The following is a 17435-nucleotide window of genomic DNA, read 5'->3' on the forward strand; positions in this document are numbered from 1 at the left end:
AATTTCGAAATTCTAGATGATCGAGTGTGCACATGTCTCACGTTCAAATGCATCATTATCGGGTTTTAATTCGAGACGGGCATATTAAAACCCAGTCAAAGACACTAGAAAACATGAACCACAACATCTACCGAATGCACAAGAAAGACCAACGAACGCCCGACTTCCGGGTCAAGCATTGAACTTCCGGTGGCTTCACCTGGAACAAAATGGCTAATGGGCTAGTTAGTTAAAGGGGCACTCAAGTGGTTTTTGAGTTCGTGTTTTGATGATGACAGCTGAATTTAGACACCCTAAGTATCCCTAAAAAACAAAAAGTATAGTCATACGGTGATTATTTCTTTAATAAAAATGTAATTGAAGGCCGCCAAACCTCGGATCCATCCGAAAACGAAACCACTCTCATTGGTCGTCGCACGCTTATCAAAAGAATCTCGGGCCAATGGCGTTGGACGACGTTCCGTCGCGCAGTGATCCCGAGGTAGCCGCATCGGCCGAACCTCTTTGTCATTCGAGCTTCGATCTATGGCTTCGATCATGGCGGAGTTCTCTACGCTCGAGGACCTTCAGACGGGGCAACTTTTTCAGCAATTTTGAGGTTGCTGGCGGGTTGTTCCCTAGCTTCCTCTAGATCGACGCGAATTGCTGAGATCGGGTCCGGCTCGAACAAGCGAGCAACTCGGAGCAATTCGAAGACGGTTCAAGCGGCCGCAGCCAATCAGAGACGCAATATTTTCACGTGACACCCCTGTGGTGGTGATGATGACAGCTAAAGACTTAGTTTGGTTTGAAATGGAGTGTTTTTAGAAATGAACAGTTTCAGAAAAATGAATTAGTATTCTCAACGCCGTTTAAAGATGTAAGAACGCGTTTTTAGCGCATAGCTGGGCGTCTAAATAGTGAAAGAAAAATCAAATTTCATGATGATGACGGCAAGTGGGAGCAATTCGGTTGCTGCGTGTGAACGCGGGCGGCCCGTGTTGCTGGTGTTGCGACGTCAAGTTGCTGGGCGAAATTGCTCTGTCTGAAGCGGGCCTAAGAGGTTGAAGTTCTTCGGCGGACAGCCGACCTGCTGATGATTTCCTATGACGCCACTCCGACGTGCGATGTGGACGATAGCAGCGCTTCGGAGTCATGTTCGGGTTCCGAGGACGACGAAACGCAGACCTTTTCGGGCGTTCTTCGATTTGCGGTTGGGGCAAGTCGTAACCAAACCAACGTTTGACATCGCAGCGTTACCTCTGGTACGTGATATGAAACGATGTCGCCACGTTGACTTTCGCCTCGGGAGAACGGGGGGAAGGCTGGTTCAGACATGTGCAACGAGCGCGTACCTACGACTGTGTCCGTTGCAACCGGAGCGACCGGAACGACCGCACTGCGCCGCGCATACACACACCTGTAACCACTACAACAAGCGCAGCGGGTCGTCAGCACGGCGACCGCTTCTGTACGCCGCCGTCAGCAGTGTCAGCGGCCCCTCTAAAAAAGGAGACACACTGCTACTGAATGCCGTAACAGAATATAGACAGACAGTTTTCTAGTCTAAAGCTTTATTATTTTTTTTTTTTTTGATAGGCTTGCAGGGTACAGCGAATGAAAAAAATAAAATAAAAAAATGCAGCGCCGTCTTGGACGATCACGACTCTAATACACGACATTGCAATAGTACAAATATCGCCACACGCCTTTGCTACGGTTATAAAAGACAATGTAATCTTAGCAGCGATATAGCAACGTAGAAATATGATTTCGTGATCAGATAGACGTTGCGAGCGTTCAGGATTGCTAACACTAATCACTTTTCTCCGGTGATGAAAACGCGTGAAAATTCGCATCCTTTATACGGTACGCGCCAGTAATACCTTGAACTTGAGTACACGCATGAAATGCGCCAAATAAGAAATCCGGGCGATGTTCGAGGACACAAATGCTTAGAAAACACCACTGTAGTCGAAGTAAACGAACACGACGACACGGGCGTTTCTGCCGTCTTGAGAGTGCCGCCACGACATCGCCGCACGAGTAGGTAGATCTTCCCTTCTAGTACGTGCTGGGTTATCATAGCGAAACACGGCGAAAATTCACGGTCAAGGATAGCGCTTTTACGCAAAACGATGAGCTTTCACCAGGCCGTCCATTCCGACGATCACCACCGACGCCACGTTTGCGGATAGAAGGAGCCGGCCGGCCCGCGACCGGCACGACCGGCCTGCAACGCGCGGAGATACGTGCGCTTCCGCGCATCCCTGGGGAACGGGAAATTCACCCCCCGCGGAGGAAGGCAAGGAGAAAACGTAGTCCCTTGTTTGTGAAACGATAATTGCGCTATCGCGTATTCTAAACTAGAAATATTTTACGTCTGGTGAAATTATCATGCACAACATATTTAAATGAACTGAAAATTGTTTTTTTAGCGAAACTTTAAAAAGACCGCCAAAATTTTCAAACATACGATAATTTCATTGGTCCTCGCAAGTACAGAAAAGAGTCCGCACGTATTTTATTCCTGCGTGATTAATAGGCGTTTCTGCCTTCTAAAACTGAAGATACTCATTCACTGACACTTCCTTAACACCATCGCAGCAAAAAGTAGCTTGTCCAAAAACCGCTTGAGTGTCCCTTTAATGTTCCTTCAGATGAAAGCACCTCAGAAAAACGGGGACAAGGAAGACAAGACAGCAACAGAGTGCTTTGTGCTGTCTTGGCTTCCTTGTAGCCGTTCCCCTGAGGCGCCTTCATTGGAAAGCTTCACCTGCGCCAGGCTTAGAGAGCAGCTATGCGCCATCGAGCCCCCCCTATAGTAAAGAGATCAGTGGGTATGTCAAGCAAGGTTCTGAACCAGGACGCATGATGACAGACGAGTCTAAGCTAAAACTTTCCAAAATATTAGAATAAAAAAATATTTTACAAAATTAACCGAACCGAGCGGAATTCGACCCCCGAACCTCCGCGTGTGAGCCGCCTGCGTTGTGAACACCGCCACACACGCGCCAATATAAATCCAAAACAGTCTATCGCGCATAAGTATCCCGGCCTCAGATTTTCACGCTCGTCAAAAGAAACGCGCACGATAAAGTTCAAGCTCAATAACACCGACGGGACCTCGGCTGAGGCCTTTCTGTTTTGTTACGATATGTGCAAGGACGGCCGGGCTGTCCTTGCACATATCGTAACAAAAGTCAGTTCGTGATTTTTGTTACGATATGTCCAAGGACATATGTTTGATATGTCCTTGCACATATCGTAACAAAGGTCAGTTCGTGATTTTACGGTCTTTCTTCTTTTGCTTAAAAGCATTAATATATTTCTAGCCCCGTGGGCGCGCGGTCACGTCACAACTACCCTAGGTTGCCTTCATGCGTGTTTGGGTTAATGACATCTAAACATTTTGTTCCCGACACTTTTCTTTTTCCGGGGCGCGTAGACTTGCGTCTCCCTGCACGAGCTCTTGGCATTGAGGATGCTACGGCGGCGTATTGTTACAGGCTATTTCTTCGTGTCTTTTTTTTTTTTTTGTCTTTTTTTTGTTTTTTTTTTGAGAGTGCATGCTGTCGGCATCGGGCACGCACTTACGAAAAATGGCATTACCCTAAACAGAAGGGCATTGAGGCACTCTATCCTCAACATTTGTTCCAATCACCGTGATTGAAGCTGTGTGCCAATGTACTCGTAAGAAATAACTTCAGTGCACTGATTAAAATACTTTTGGATTACGATAAACAAACGATTGTTTATCCCCAATATTTTTCTTCCTTCTTTTCATAAGATGAAGAGGAATGGAGGTTTTTTAGCGTAAGCCCTTGCCGGCAAGAGGCCTCAAAGCCTCTATAAATCTGACTTACAGACCTTTGCATCGCTTGTCTCCCGGGCGAAAAATGTTGAGTCAGTCAGCTGTAGACGCACGCGCAGCGTCTGATATACCGCAGAGCAGAGCAACAGCGCATGCTCAGGAGGCCTTCCACAGCCCAGTAGAACAAAGATGGCAGCACGCAGAAGTCGATTTTCGCAAAGGTCTACAGTCCAGCGATGTCTTCGGTCAGAAGACCGACGACTCGGCGACGTCTTCGTGCGAACCAGCTCGGTGGTCGAGCGTGTCGTACGGAATAAATCCTAACTGTTTTGATCGGTAAACGCTTTCTCTTTCGAAGCTAGACAGATTCGCCGGTACCGCGAACAACAGTTCTGAAGTAGAGGTCCCACGCCCGCCGTCCGCCGCCATCGCTTAGTCCGCTTCGTTCAGCCGTCCAGCCCGCGACTCCCGCGACACGACGCCATGTTGAGAATTACGTAGACGGTGCACAGTGCGCTTCCGGTTGTCTCCGTAACTTTTTTAATGTAAAGGCATTAACTATCCCATGGAGCGAGCTGACGTCATCAGTTTGAAGCGCGAAAACGGCACCTAGTTTTTGCGATCGCCTTCGGTTCCATTGACTGGCGCGCTTCGACGGGGCTCCCATTGGCCGCTGCGCTCGTCAGTTTCCACGACCGCTCACCCGATGGCGCTGCGTGTTCATCAGCGCGCCGTTAACACATAGCGTCTAAGGTCAGCGTGCCCAGGGGAGCACGCGCGGTCACCGGCGACGAAAAGTACGCAGCAGACGAAAAAGGGAGCGGACGAGCGGCTTGCATGCTTTTGCATTCACAACTCATAAGAAGTGCTTAGGTGTACCACGAGCTTTTTTTTTTTTTTTTTTTTTTTTTTCAATCAACGCAGTTGCAACTTTTTGGAAGCCACAAAAAATAGGTATCATAACATTAATCTATTTTTAATACTGAGTGTGCTTTTTCCATGACCCAAAATTTGGATTATCTTTGGTGGTTGTGTCTAAACCATAGAAAACGGCACGTGACCAGGAAGACGAGAGTCAGCGCGGCTCAAACCGGCCAAATCTCGATCGGCGGTTTTCGGGAGGAAAGATAACGAATTTCGAGCCGCAAGTTGCGTTTTGGGTTTGCGGGGCTCTCATATGTCACGTACAAATAAAAACCTCGGCGAGCATAAATACCCTGCCAGTGTCCCTTTAACCTGTCACAGACTATAGTCTGGAAGTTCCTACAATTCATCGTCGGAGCGAAGAGGCCCACACGGTGAGGTTGGGGTGCCTCCTTAGGAGGAGTTAAAGCGTTCAGGTCACAGTGACGTGACCGAGCTGCGATGGGAGCGGTAAACTAACCCGAGTGAAGGAGGTTAAAATAGTATGCCTTTTCGCTTTAGCCCCGCCATGATATATATATATATATATATATATATATATATATATATATATATATATATATATATATATATATATATATATATATATATATATATATATATATATATATATATATATATATATATATATATATATATATATATTGCTACACTACTTCTTCACATTCCAAGTTCAAAAAGAGAGGAATAATGAATCTCACATTTATAGGCGTCGAAGAACATGGCTGAGGAGGCCACGGTCGAGAGTGGGCTGTTCTGGACCTGACACCAGAACACGTTGGTTCGAGCGTGAGGATACTCCTCCTTCGGAAATGAGACGGCATAGTGACCTGCATAAAAAACAAAACAACAACAACAACAACAAAAGACATTATTTTCTTTTTTCATTACCTACCGTTGTTAAGAAGCATACTCATTTTTCGACTCTCAAAGGCAGACCACGAAATCAAGTTTTCGGTTGAGGGGATACACAATATATTAAACACATTTCTGTTCTTTTGCTAACTGCCGCTGAAAACCGTGCAACTCATAGCACTGATCCTGGAGCAAACGCATTTTATGGCCTCCAGGAATACTTTACCTGTAGTCTCGAACACCGTGCTAAAAACGCCATGTGGGCTGCGCAGACATGATTATAGAATCACCTACGGACACGCTTGAAGCACGCTTGAAGCACGTGGGAATATATATATATATATATATAGAGAGAGAGCGAAGAGGGGAGAAGGTGATTATTGAATTTATTGCATTAAAGTTAGGGAAAGGGAAAGTTAGGGAAAGGGAAAGGGAACCGCTCCTCCCTATGGGGAGGAGCGGTTCCCTAGATATCCTGGAAGACGGGCCCTTTCCGACATTTGCAAGCTGAGATGACGTGCCACGTCACTGCCGCATGTCGGAAATAGCGCGGGCCTTAAATCAGCAACGGTTGTCGTCTACCCAGTTAAGCGAATTCGGAACTAAACAGTACACAGAGAGCTGGTCAGAAATTGAGTCCGCCGAAACCAGTGGCCAGGATGGTCTAATCGGTTAAGGCGTCGCCCCGGTCAGGCGAAGGTTGCGGGTTCAATCCCCGCTCCTGGCCCAATTTTTCACCAGCTCTCTTTCTCTTTCCCTTTCCCTAACTTTAATGCAATAAATTCAATAATCACCTTCTCCCCTCTTCGCTCTCTATATTACTACGGCTGCACTTGTCAATCTTCACTCAATCCCATTATATATATATATATATATATATATATATATATATATATATATATATATATATATATATATATATATATATATATATATATATATATATATATATATATTGTCACGAATGAAGGTGACGAGAAGTCGAACAGTGAACTGAAGGACAAAGGTTTAATTGGCGAACTTGTCCCAAACAAAAATAAGTAACGAAAGAGCGTCGAAGCAGCAGAAAAGCGGGCGGCGATTCGGCGGCACTACAGAGCGCTAGCGAGACTGACTCGACAAGGTCGCGGGCAGCTGCTCATCTACCGTGCGTCACTATCTCGAAAGTTCGACAAAGAAAGTTCGAGCGTCGCGCGCTCGGGGGCGAGGATGAACTGGCACTTTCGAGAACAAGAAAGCAGGAGGAAAGTTACGTCTGGTGCGAGAATGAACGCGAATCCTCTAGAAGTCCGTGACCGAGCGTTTCTTTATCGACCCTGCGGGCGGCAATATATATATATAGTGAACGAACATGGGAGAAGGTGATTATTGAATTTATTGCATCAAAGTTAAGGAAAGGGAAAGAAAAAGAGAGCTGGCGAAAAATTGGGCCAGGAGCGGGGATTGAACCCGCAACCTTCGCCTATTCCTTTGATGCAATAAATTCAATAATCACATTCTCCCCTCTTCGTTCACAATATTACCACGGCTGCACATGTCAATCTTCACTCTTTCCCATTATATATATATATATATATAGCGGGTGTTCATTTTTAATTCGAACAGATTTATTTAAAAAAAGCCGTGAAAGTTACATTTATGCTGCTTGTGGAGGTGAGTTATACGGCCAGGGGGCTAATCGTAACGATCAGTTGGCTAATGAACTAAAATTCGATAATTAACTTTTTAATTAATGAAAATAGACATATGGTTCCTACTAGAAACTTGCTCAGCGTCATCGAAAAGCACTCTGTCAGTCATTTTCAGAAAGACTTTGAGCGCGTGAGAAGCGTAGTAGTGCACTAAAGTTACCACTCGTGGAGCAGGTACAAAGCTAGCGGTTGCGGTAAGGCGCCCGCGAGATTTTTCCGTCTCTTATCTAGCCCCAGCCTTGTACCTGCTCCACGAGTGGTAACGTTAGTGCACTACTACGCTTCTCACGCGCTCAAAGTCTTTCTGAAAATGACTGATTTAGTGGTTTTCGGTGACGCTGTGTAAGTTTCTAATTGGAATATCTATTTTCATTAATTAAAAAGTTAATTATCCAATTTTAATTAATTACCCAACTGATCGTTACGATAAGCCCCCTATAATATGTCCCCCTGGCCGTATAACCCACCTGCACAAACCGTATCAGTGCATCTTTTACGGATTTTTTAAAATAAATCTGTTCGAATTAAAAATGAACACCCGGTATATGCATATGCTTAGAACATGTCCGCGCGCAGCTTCTTCATGACCAATGTGACAAGGCCACCATAATGCAAGAAAGACACCCGCCTTAGAAAGAGTCTGCAGACCGTTATTTGCATGATCTATCAGCGGTGGTATGGTGTAATTATTATTGCCTGGAACGCGCCTCCGAATGGTGTGTTTACCGCGTCCCAAAGTGTGGTTCCTCGATTTCCGCCTGGCAATTTAGAAATACATTGAACAATGCTCTACGTCGGGCAAAACAAACCTACCTTAATAATTTATTCAACGAGTCATGCATGGATAGAACAGATGTGGTATGGAAACGGCTAAATGAAGTATTAAAACGGTGTCCCTCTAAACCAGCTATACACGTAATACAACGAGATGGGGTAACATTGCAAGGAAAAGCTCTCGCTGAAGCTTTCAATTGTTATTTAACTAACCTTGTTAGTAGCATACATATACCTTCATCAATGACGTATATGAAGCCTAGAAACGAACACAGCGCAGTTTTCTTTCCAACTGATCAAAATGAGATAACTTTAATTATGTCATCTCTTAAAAATAGCAACTCCTGTGATATAGACGATTTGCAGGTAAAACCAATTAAGCACGTTTTGGACGTTCTATTACCTGTATTAACACACATTATGAACTTCTCGTTGTCCAGTGGTATTTTTCCTGAAAAGATGCAAACTGCAAAAGTCATTGTTTTGTTTAAAGGAGGGAACAAAAATGAATTTTCGAATTATAGGCCAATATCAATACTACCTGTGTTTTTGAAATGTCTTGAAAAGATTATTCACAATAGAGTGACGAGTTTCTGCACTAAATTTTCATTAATTTCTGACTCGCAGTACGACTTTCGCAGAGGTCGATCAACGGAGTTCGCTTTGCTAGAGCAGAAGGAGTTAATTTTAAAGTCGTTTGAAGAAAAAAAGTTAACTTTAGGCGTCTTTATTGATTTTTCAAAGGCGTTCGACCGTATTGACCATACTACCCTAATAAAAAAGCTCGAATGCTATGGAATTCGCGGTGTACCTTTAAACCTTTTACAATCATACTTTAAATTTCGCCAGCAATATGTCGTAATAAATGGACAGAGTTCTTCTGTCCTACCCATTAAAGCTGGAGTACCACAAGGTAGCATTTTAGGACCTTTGTTATTTAATCTATACATAAACGATATTGTTAATATCAGCAAAGCCCCATCCTTCATCATTTATGCCGATGATACCAGTCTATTTTTTTCAGGTACAGAGATAGAAGACCTTGTTAAAGAAACGAATGCCTCACTAGCGAAGCTGTATGATTGGAGTGAAGTTAACTCACTAATAATTAACACGACCAAAAGCAAGGCTGTCCTTTTCAAACCCAAGAATAGACATGTTTCTTTTTCTTTTAATATCATCTTGGGCCCCTCTGTCATAGAAATGGTGCCGAACGTCAAAACGCTCGGAGTGTATTTTAATGAACAGATGTCTTGGGATTATCACGTTAATAATGTTGTTAAAAAAACTATCAAGAGTGCTTGGGAAATTATGTCAATTCAGAAATTTATTGCCTCGTCACATAAAAATGCTTATATACAGGGCCCTTTTTTTACCCCATCTGAACTACTGTAATTTAGTGTGGTGTACCACATCTCTGTCAAATGCTAACAAATTACACCTTCTTAAAAAAAAGGCTGTTCGCACAATACTCAATGTTCCTTTCGATACACATACACCCCCATTATTTAAAGAACTACGTCTAATAACTGTCCCTAACTTATATGAGTATACTCTACTAACACGATATAGATCAGCCCTCCGTTCTAACGAGTCTTTCCTTAGACATATTTCAAACCTAACACCAAATATCCGGGTATATGACGTTCGTGAGGGGGAGCATTGGAAAATACCAACAAATCGCACAAATTACGGTTTCCAAATGCTAAGGTATAATCTTCCATTTATTCTAAATAAACTTCAGAAGCATAATTTAACAAATATCGAGAGACTGAATCTTAGTACAATTAGAAATTTTTTCTTGTATTAAAATTTCGCTTGTATTGTGAGGTCGTGTGTTCTGTATGTTTCAGTTATCCTTGAGGTAGTACGATTATTATTTTTAGTCCTGTCATGTACCTAAATATGCTATGTGCCTTATATATATGTGTGTATATGCGCGTGTGTATGATGCGTATGTATGTATGTGTGTATGTATGCGTGTATATATATGTATGTATATACATATGTATATGTGTATGTGTATGTATATATATATATATATATGTATATGATTTTTTTGTTATCTTTAACAGCGTGTTTAACTTATGCTGTTCTTCTGGTTCTTTTTTTATTTATTTATTTGTTTATTTGCTTAATGTTAAAAGCTGAAAACTTAATGTTATTACTTCATGTGTAGTATGTCGCCGTGTGCCAATTGTAAGGCTGCAGAGGCCTTGTCAAGTCAAACTTTTGACTTTTTGCCCCTGCAGCCTACATCAGTTTCTGATGTGAAATAAAGGATTGATTGATTGATTGATTGATTGATTGACGTCATAGAAGTGTCACGCTGCCGCCAGTCGCGACCCTGGCGGCGTCCCAACTGCCCCGGTCTATGTGGCAGACGCCTGTTATGCTTCAGGTCGCTGTCCAGTGTGGCAGTCCATGGAAGCTTCAGCAGCCAGAAGTTGGGACGCCGTGACGACAGCGACATTCGCGTTCGGTGGCGCCACTCGCAGCCTTCTCGTCAGCGTTTCTACGACCAACCGCCAGGATCGCGACATATACAACAGCGTGACACTTCGGCTTCTGTGACGTCATTTGTTGCCACTTTCGGGACCACTTTTGATGTATGGTGCAGAACGGGACGCTAAACACACCAAACGAAGACGTCCTACAGGCACCACATATAGCAGTGGCTATATGTGGTGCCTTCGGGAGGCGGTTAAATGCGTGAGAAACCGCGCGTACCCTGGACAGGACTCGGCGACGTGTTGACGTTCCGTAATTGGACCTCCTTGATCGAGTAGTCGAAGCTGATGGCGTGCTCGGGCGGTCCGTGACACTCCAGGGTGTGCGTTGTGTCCCCGTCGTAGATGTAATTCCGATGGAGAGACGTCACGTCGAGCACCCTCTCTGCGCAAAATTATTGGGCGATCGGGAGCAGGCACCGAGACGGAAATAACTAAGTTACAACTCTTGAGTAAGGAGACAGCTAGCTTTGAAACTTTGACATCTTTTTCGAAGCGCTAGCGCTACATTTGTGATGGAAACAGGGTGTTCGGCGGCGCACATTTTACGAATCCAATTAAAGAAACTAGAAAAAATAAAAAAAATTAAGATACTTAGAGTAAGATTTGATAGGAATGCAAACACCTGGCACGAGGAACCGTCAAAAATAATTTTTGTCTTCATATGACGCACTTCTGCTTCCATATTTACGCCTTGCCTCCTCCAAAAGCAAAACACGTTCTTCTAAAAAAAAAAAAAAAAAAAAAAAAAAAAAAAAAGTCGAGTATACGTTATTGTAGTAAACGCCAGTGTATTAGGTCCACCGAATCTTGTCAGAAACCAACAATAAAAAGGCTTGAATCAGAGTAATTATGAACGACAAGACTGCGAGAGACTCAAACGAGACTGCAAAGCTTTAGGTGGGGTTCGTGGAGAGAAAGGGAAATGGAGGAAAGGGGGGAGGGGTGTCTCAAAGAAGTTTGGAGGTTTTTTAGTTTGTTTATTATAAGCCATTATGGGGGGGGGGGCTGTCTAGTAGAGAGCGCGTTGGCATTGAATACAATTTTTCGAAAGAGTAACAGATAAACGACAGAACACGGGCTCTCCGTGTTCTGCCCTTCTGTGTAAGTTTTTTGGTAAAATTATATCTAATTCTACTAGGCGTTAATAATTTTTCTTAATTGACCCTCTGGCAACCCTGTTTCTGCGGGATGCGTATTTTTTGCAGGGAACGATCTGGTTCCCGTTTCGAGAAACACGCGCTGTGTAGATACAGGATAAAGGAAAATATGAGTTTGTTTACTCACCTTTAACACGCGGTGAACTAAAGTGGAAAAAGCTCGATGAGCTATACCAACTGGAAGCAAACACACAAAAAAACATATTTGAGGACAATTTGATTTAATTACAAAGAGAGTTAGGAGTAATTGTACTATGGGTTGCCGCCAAATTGGGAATACCGGTGCGCCTCTATCGGTAGTCCCACTTCAAAGATCACATCATATCAAAATACAATGGCCATGGAGCCGACAGCTTCTGCGTAGTTAGAATGTTTGGACGCGTGCGACCTCGGGATTTTCCCCTCTACTACCATAAAGCCCTGCATGCAACACGGCGCGCGTTGCACTCTGGGAACTAGTTGGCCAGGGAGGAGGGTGATATGGTTTCGGTTTCGATCGACACGTCGACAAGAGATTATACACAGAGCGTGAACTATTAACGGCCGTTATCTCATGTTTTCTGGTCCCGAGAGCGTCATTTGTGGTTTCTAAACTAACCTAAATGACAAGACCTCGAAGCTTCAGCACAAACCTGAGACGTATAGCTTGTCTTGATACAAGCTTGCTGTATTTTTGTACTTGAGCCTTTCTGTTAGCGTTCCAATCGAGATATGTGAACTAGCCAGTGCTGGGAATCTCGACGCTGCGAAGCTCGGGGATCTTGCTTGTGTACGAATCAACAAGCTTTAGCAACCAATAAGTACGCATACATCGAGCTCGCACCTTTACATTAGTGTTGCTGGTCAGGAAGTTTGTTTGTTTCGTGCGTCCATAGACGAAATATGACTTTTTGAAATTACTGTTTTTCTTAATACGCCTGAGTATGCGAGGTAAAACTCGGAGGCGCCATTGAAAAGCTCAAAGCGAACACACTTCTTATCCCTTATCTGTACTGCTCCGTAGCACTGCAAGAAGTGAATTCCCCACCCGCTTGCATTCCACGAATATTCAACATCGCGTATGTGCATAAAGTTATCCTGCAATCATATAGGCACATTCGCACATACAAACAGTTTTAAGAAAAAAAAAAGTCGAGCATTTGTGTGAAGAATGTAGCACCATTCGCCGCAAGTGCGCCGGACGGGCGTGAACCCCTAAGCGGTGCGCCAAACGAACGAAATTATTCAAAGCTCAGTTGACGGTTGCTAATGGCCATAATATGTGTTATGTGTTTGCTTTCTTTCTGACTGAGTCTTCCGAGATAATTTCAGAAACACCGTTCAGACACAGATCTTGGGCGTCAGTAAAAGCTTGTCCAAAAAGGCTTAGCAAGGAGTATAGGGACACTTGTTAGGGCATCTGTCGTAGCAAGCCGATCTCGGCGTTGGCGAAAATTTGATCTTCTATCAGCATAAACTTTGGGTGTGAGATATGTGATGACACGAGGAAAACATCATAGTAACTTTTGTGCAGTAGTGAGGTGGAATTTATTGTGTTTCCTTAAAAGTTCATGCGCCAACGCTGGGCTCAACTTTGAGACTCCTGTGAGGATGCGGCTTGCTTTTCGCCCAGTGAAGTAACAAGAAGCGGACGTTTGGCAAACAAAATACGTGTAGGGCTCAAGGTGACCAAATTTCAGTTGTAGTTTATTGTTGCTAGACGGGATTATTGAAATTGAGCTCAAACATGCACTCGTGGGGTGAGGTGACTAAGCCACGTCTTAGTACGTTTGCATACGCACGCACAATATCCGGTGTTTCGGGAACCAAGGAAAGTGCCCCAGGGTTCGTTTTGTATCGCTCGAGAATGAGTGTATTGTACATTCGTGAAAAGTCAGACAATCGAAAAAGCAAGCAGCGCATTCGGTCACGACGTGGTGGCATGAAATGAAGCTGCTCAAACGAAACCGAAACTGAGTGGCCAACGAGTTCCCAGAGTGCACTGCGTGGTATTTCGCCGCGATGGGGCGCCTCGATTTTGAAAGGGGAAAGGGGGGGGGGGGGGAGGCTGCCGATAGGGGAGGATCTGGTGCTGTAGGAACGCTGTTTATGATGCAAATAAGCGGAGTATAAAAATTAAATAGCGAAAAGGTTAGACAAAGGACAAGGGACAGAACACGTAGACAGGACAAGCGCCAACTCACAACTGGCGCTTTAATAGAAAAGAAGAGAAAACGTCACTTGTGAGTTAGAGCTTGTCCTGTCTACATGTTCTGTGCCTTGTCCTTTGTCTAACCTTTGCGCTATTTAATTTTTATATCATGCATATCCAGCTAGCCCACCTCAATATCTGAGCGAAGTGGTATCTATTTTGATAGTAAGGTATCTGACCGCATAACTGAAACTTCTGCGGCTACACGCGCTGTATGTAAGGCGAACAAAACAGACGAACATGCTGTGATGAAGTTAGAGCGGACGCCGGCTGTCAACCCCCTCTCCCTTCCTTGCGGAACCGGGAGAGGAAGGGAATCTTTAAGGGATAGAGCGGCCGTGGTCTGGGCATTTTGTTCACTGTTCAACAAAATGAATCGACTTTTGTTGTTTAATTTTGAGGCGAGTAAGGTTCAGGTCGAACGAGTGGCTTTTTGATGCAAACTTGCTGAAGTTCTGGGTTCGAATCTTGTTCGAGATCATGTTTTTAGTGCTTTTTTTGTGTTTTTATTATACTCTTAGTGCACGATTACGCAATTCAAACGCTAACTCACCATCAAAAGGCTTATAAATTATCCCTTCTGCCTCCTTAACTCATGCTGCACGACGACAAGTTGTGTCTGATGCATCACGCGTATAGCGATATTTAGAACTTCTTGAATATTTGGAAACTAGTTTCGCAAACATGGCAGAAACTTTACATGGCGCAGCACACGCCAGCAGACATATATTTCCAACCCCTTCCTATATTTTTTTTTTTTTTTTCGAGCAGAATCGCAATTCTTTTGTAATCGAAGCGAGAACGAATTTGCGGCACGCCATTTCGCAATAATAGGGAGTTTTCGTAGACCGCGTGTCCCCCTCCGCTAAGCCCTCCGCTACGAAGAAGCCGCTACTGCGCCTGCGCGTCACTATGGCCTTGGCTGTAGAGTTCCGGGTAGCGTAGCGGGTTGCGGAGAAAGTTGCGGGACAGCGGAAACGATCTACGAAGAATATCGGAACGGTGCTCAAGGAATCCGAGTTTCAAAGCGATTCCCTAAAAGTCAAGACGGTAAGGTTCACTCGCTCTGACATGCTCAGGAAAGATCTAGCAAAGGTATATGGGAATAAGATACGGTAGAGCTGCTGCACCTTTGGGAGTGGACGCCATAGCGGAGTAACCCGACAAAGTAGTTCCTCTCCCCCGAATCAAAGATGAGGGTGACAGTCCGTGCCGAAGAGTTCCACGAAGAGATGCGAAAGTCGTGGAGGGCGCTCCTGCACACTGAAGATGACTGCGGAAAGATGTCCACGTGATCGCGTCACCTTCTCTGTGCCACCAAAAGGCAGGACACGCGATCGTAGCTGTCCGCCTACGCGGAGCGCGAGTTCGTCTGCTTCTTGCACAGGGGTGGCGATGATGTCAGAACGCTGAGCGCTTATTGGCTGATTGAAACAAATAGTGGGTAGACTGCAAAGCATCTAGCATTAAGGTTTAACCACCATCCTTTCAGTCAAAGCCAATCAGAGCTCGGCATCGTTCTGACGACACCGCAATCCCTGCGCAGGAAGCAGACGACTTGGTCTCCCCATACACCCCCCGTACTCGAGAAGAGTCCTTTTAAGGCCCTACGTTAGAAGCTCGGCGAAAAAGTGTGCTATCTCGCCGACTTTCTCGCCGAATGTTGGACAACGTTTGACTCGCAACGGACGTGGGACTGGGGAAAAAATAGGCCTTAAAATCCCTCCAGGCCGTAACCCCGTAATTTGCAGACGCCTCTTCGGTTAGTATAGGATTCCTGAAATCGTCGGTGCTCTGGTATCTTGATGTGGGATTTCAAAATCCCAATGCCAATTCCTGATGCGCGAAAACATGCAGCGGCTACGGAATCACTCCTGAATATATTTTCTCGGTTTACAAACCTTTCCAAAAGGGAAAGGTTAAGACATCATGATTTTAGTTACTTATTTTTCTTTTACTTGAAAAATCCCACAAGACTAATGCAAAATATAAAAAGAAATTCATTTCAGTGTTGTTTCTTTTTGTCTTAGGACACTATTGTTACACGCAAAAGAATGTAAATATTTGTACAGTACCAGGGCATAGCGTTCGGTGCCGTAAACAGGATCGTTTGACGTGAGGCAGGGGTTCTTGCAATATACCCTGCAACGGGGAGCAAGAAAATACCAGACTAAAAAAGATCAGTTCTTGAAAGGAGTCTTCGACGCCCCCAAGAACACTTGGAGCTCGTGAAGAACGGTTTCGCTTTGAGCACTATCGCCCCCTGGCGCTCTAGAAAGGCAACTAGTAACTCTTTCGCCACACACACAAAAAAGGAGATTAAAAAAAAAAACCTATGAGGTTGTTTTTTTTTTTTTTTTCACAAAGAATATTTTAGGAGGTACTTAGAATAACATTTTAGGGTGCAGAATATATACACTCCGAAGGGCCCCTAAAAGTTATTTTACGACCAGATATTTTGGGATTTTTTAGAACGCAGTGTTTAAATAATATCGCATGAATAGATAACAAATAGCACGTTAAAGATGGTGACGGCATATCCCTTTCTTTCTTTCCCCTCCCCTGTTGAAAGTCGTATGAACGTTTACTGTGTTTTCTCTACCTGGTATACGATATTTTGATACGGTTTAGTTAACCAGGTACCACGCATAGCTTCCTGCTTTCAACCGAATTCCAAACAACTTCCGAAGCCACCAGCGCCAAATAATGCCTAATCTCAATATAAGTGATGCGTGGGTCCAGTTGGCGTACATTTCTTCCAAATGTGCGCTTTTACACACAAACCATGCCGCGTGTCTTTGTTGTCTCTCCGCGTTTACTTGCCGAGGTCACACTGTTCGTACATTCTGCAAAAAGACACGGCCTTCGCGGCCAGTGTTGTCAACCTCCGCAGTTGTTTCTTCCCCAAACTTTACAAGATCATTCCCTAGAGTTACCTAGATTATCAGAAGATATGTTAATTTGAGTCATAATTGAGATTATTCTTATGGGGTAACTTAAGAATAGATTCCTGCAGTTGGTAGGTCATTTAAAGATCAAATTTGCTTCGTTAACACCGTTTTACATACGTAAACTTTGTTGCTTTGCCGGCACGGACAATATACAAAAAGCCATTTTTCCCACAGCGCTCGGCCGGCACAAGGAGAAAAAAGGGAAGGAACGTGTCTCTAAAACCCTCTGAAACCCATTAAAGATCAATCCCTAGATATGAACAAATTTCCTTTTGCCCCTAAACGGTAACGAAAATCCCTATCTCTAGGGGAAAATCCCTAAGGTTGGCAGCACTGTTCGCGGAAGGCACCATGACAGAATCATCTGGGGCACACGCCTCAAGCATTTGCGGAAGCATATGCTTGCTTCGAGTACGCTTCGAACATGTCTGAAGGCAGTTTACGCGTGATCAATGGGACAGGACTGTTATGCAGGGAAGAAACACGCCTAAGAAATTGACAGCAGACTGTATTTTGTACGATGTATTGGCAGTAGTGACCACGATACAAATGTTGCGCCTAGCCTCAAGCCTTGAATCGATGTCGC

At 44.2% G+C, this 17435-nt stretch overlaps 1 protein-coding gene and 1 non-coding gene across 4 annotated transcripts in view; one reads left to right on the forward strand and one right to left on the reverse strand.

Moving 5' to 3' along the window:
• Window positions 1-16036, reverse strand: part of LOC8040523 (receptor-type tyrosine-protein phosphatase kappa) — a 93318-nt gene extending 77282 nt beyond the window's left edge. For all 3 annotated transcript variants that reach the window (XM_040211592.3, XM_029991228.4, XM_040501386.2), the window contains exons 1-5: window positions 15974-16036; window positions 15029-15171; window positions 11835-11884; window positions 10768-10932; window positions 5419-5547 (exon numbers count right to left, since the gene is read on the reverse strand). In XM_040211592.3, coding sequence (XP_040067526.1) covers window positions 5419-5440 — 22 coding nt within the window. In that variant the 5' untranslated portion in view covers window positions 5441-5547; window positions 10768-10932; window positions 11835-11884; window positions 15029-15171; window positions 15974-16036. The remainder of the gene's footprint in view (window positions 1-5418; window positions 5548-10767; window positions 10933-11834; window positions 11885-15028; window positions 15172-15973) is intronic.
• On the forward strand, window positions 6226-6299 carry Trnat-ggu. Its single transcript has one exon. It is a non-coding gene; the product is annotated as a tRNA-Thr (tRNA).
• Window positions 16037-17435: the final 1399 nt, after the last annotated feature.

The sequence above is a fragment of the Ixodes scapularis genome, unplaced genomic scaffold (assembly GCF_016920785.2).
Source record: "Ixodes scapularis isolate PalLabHiFi unplaced genomic scaffold, ASM1692078v2 PGA_scaffold12__126_contigs__length_90152505, whole genome shotgun sequence".
Classification (NCBI taxonomy): Eukaryota; Metazoa; Arthropoda; class Arachnida; order Ixodida; family Ixodidae; genus Ixodes; species Ixodes scapularis.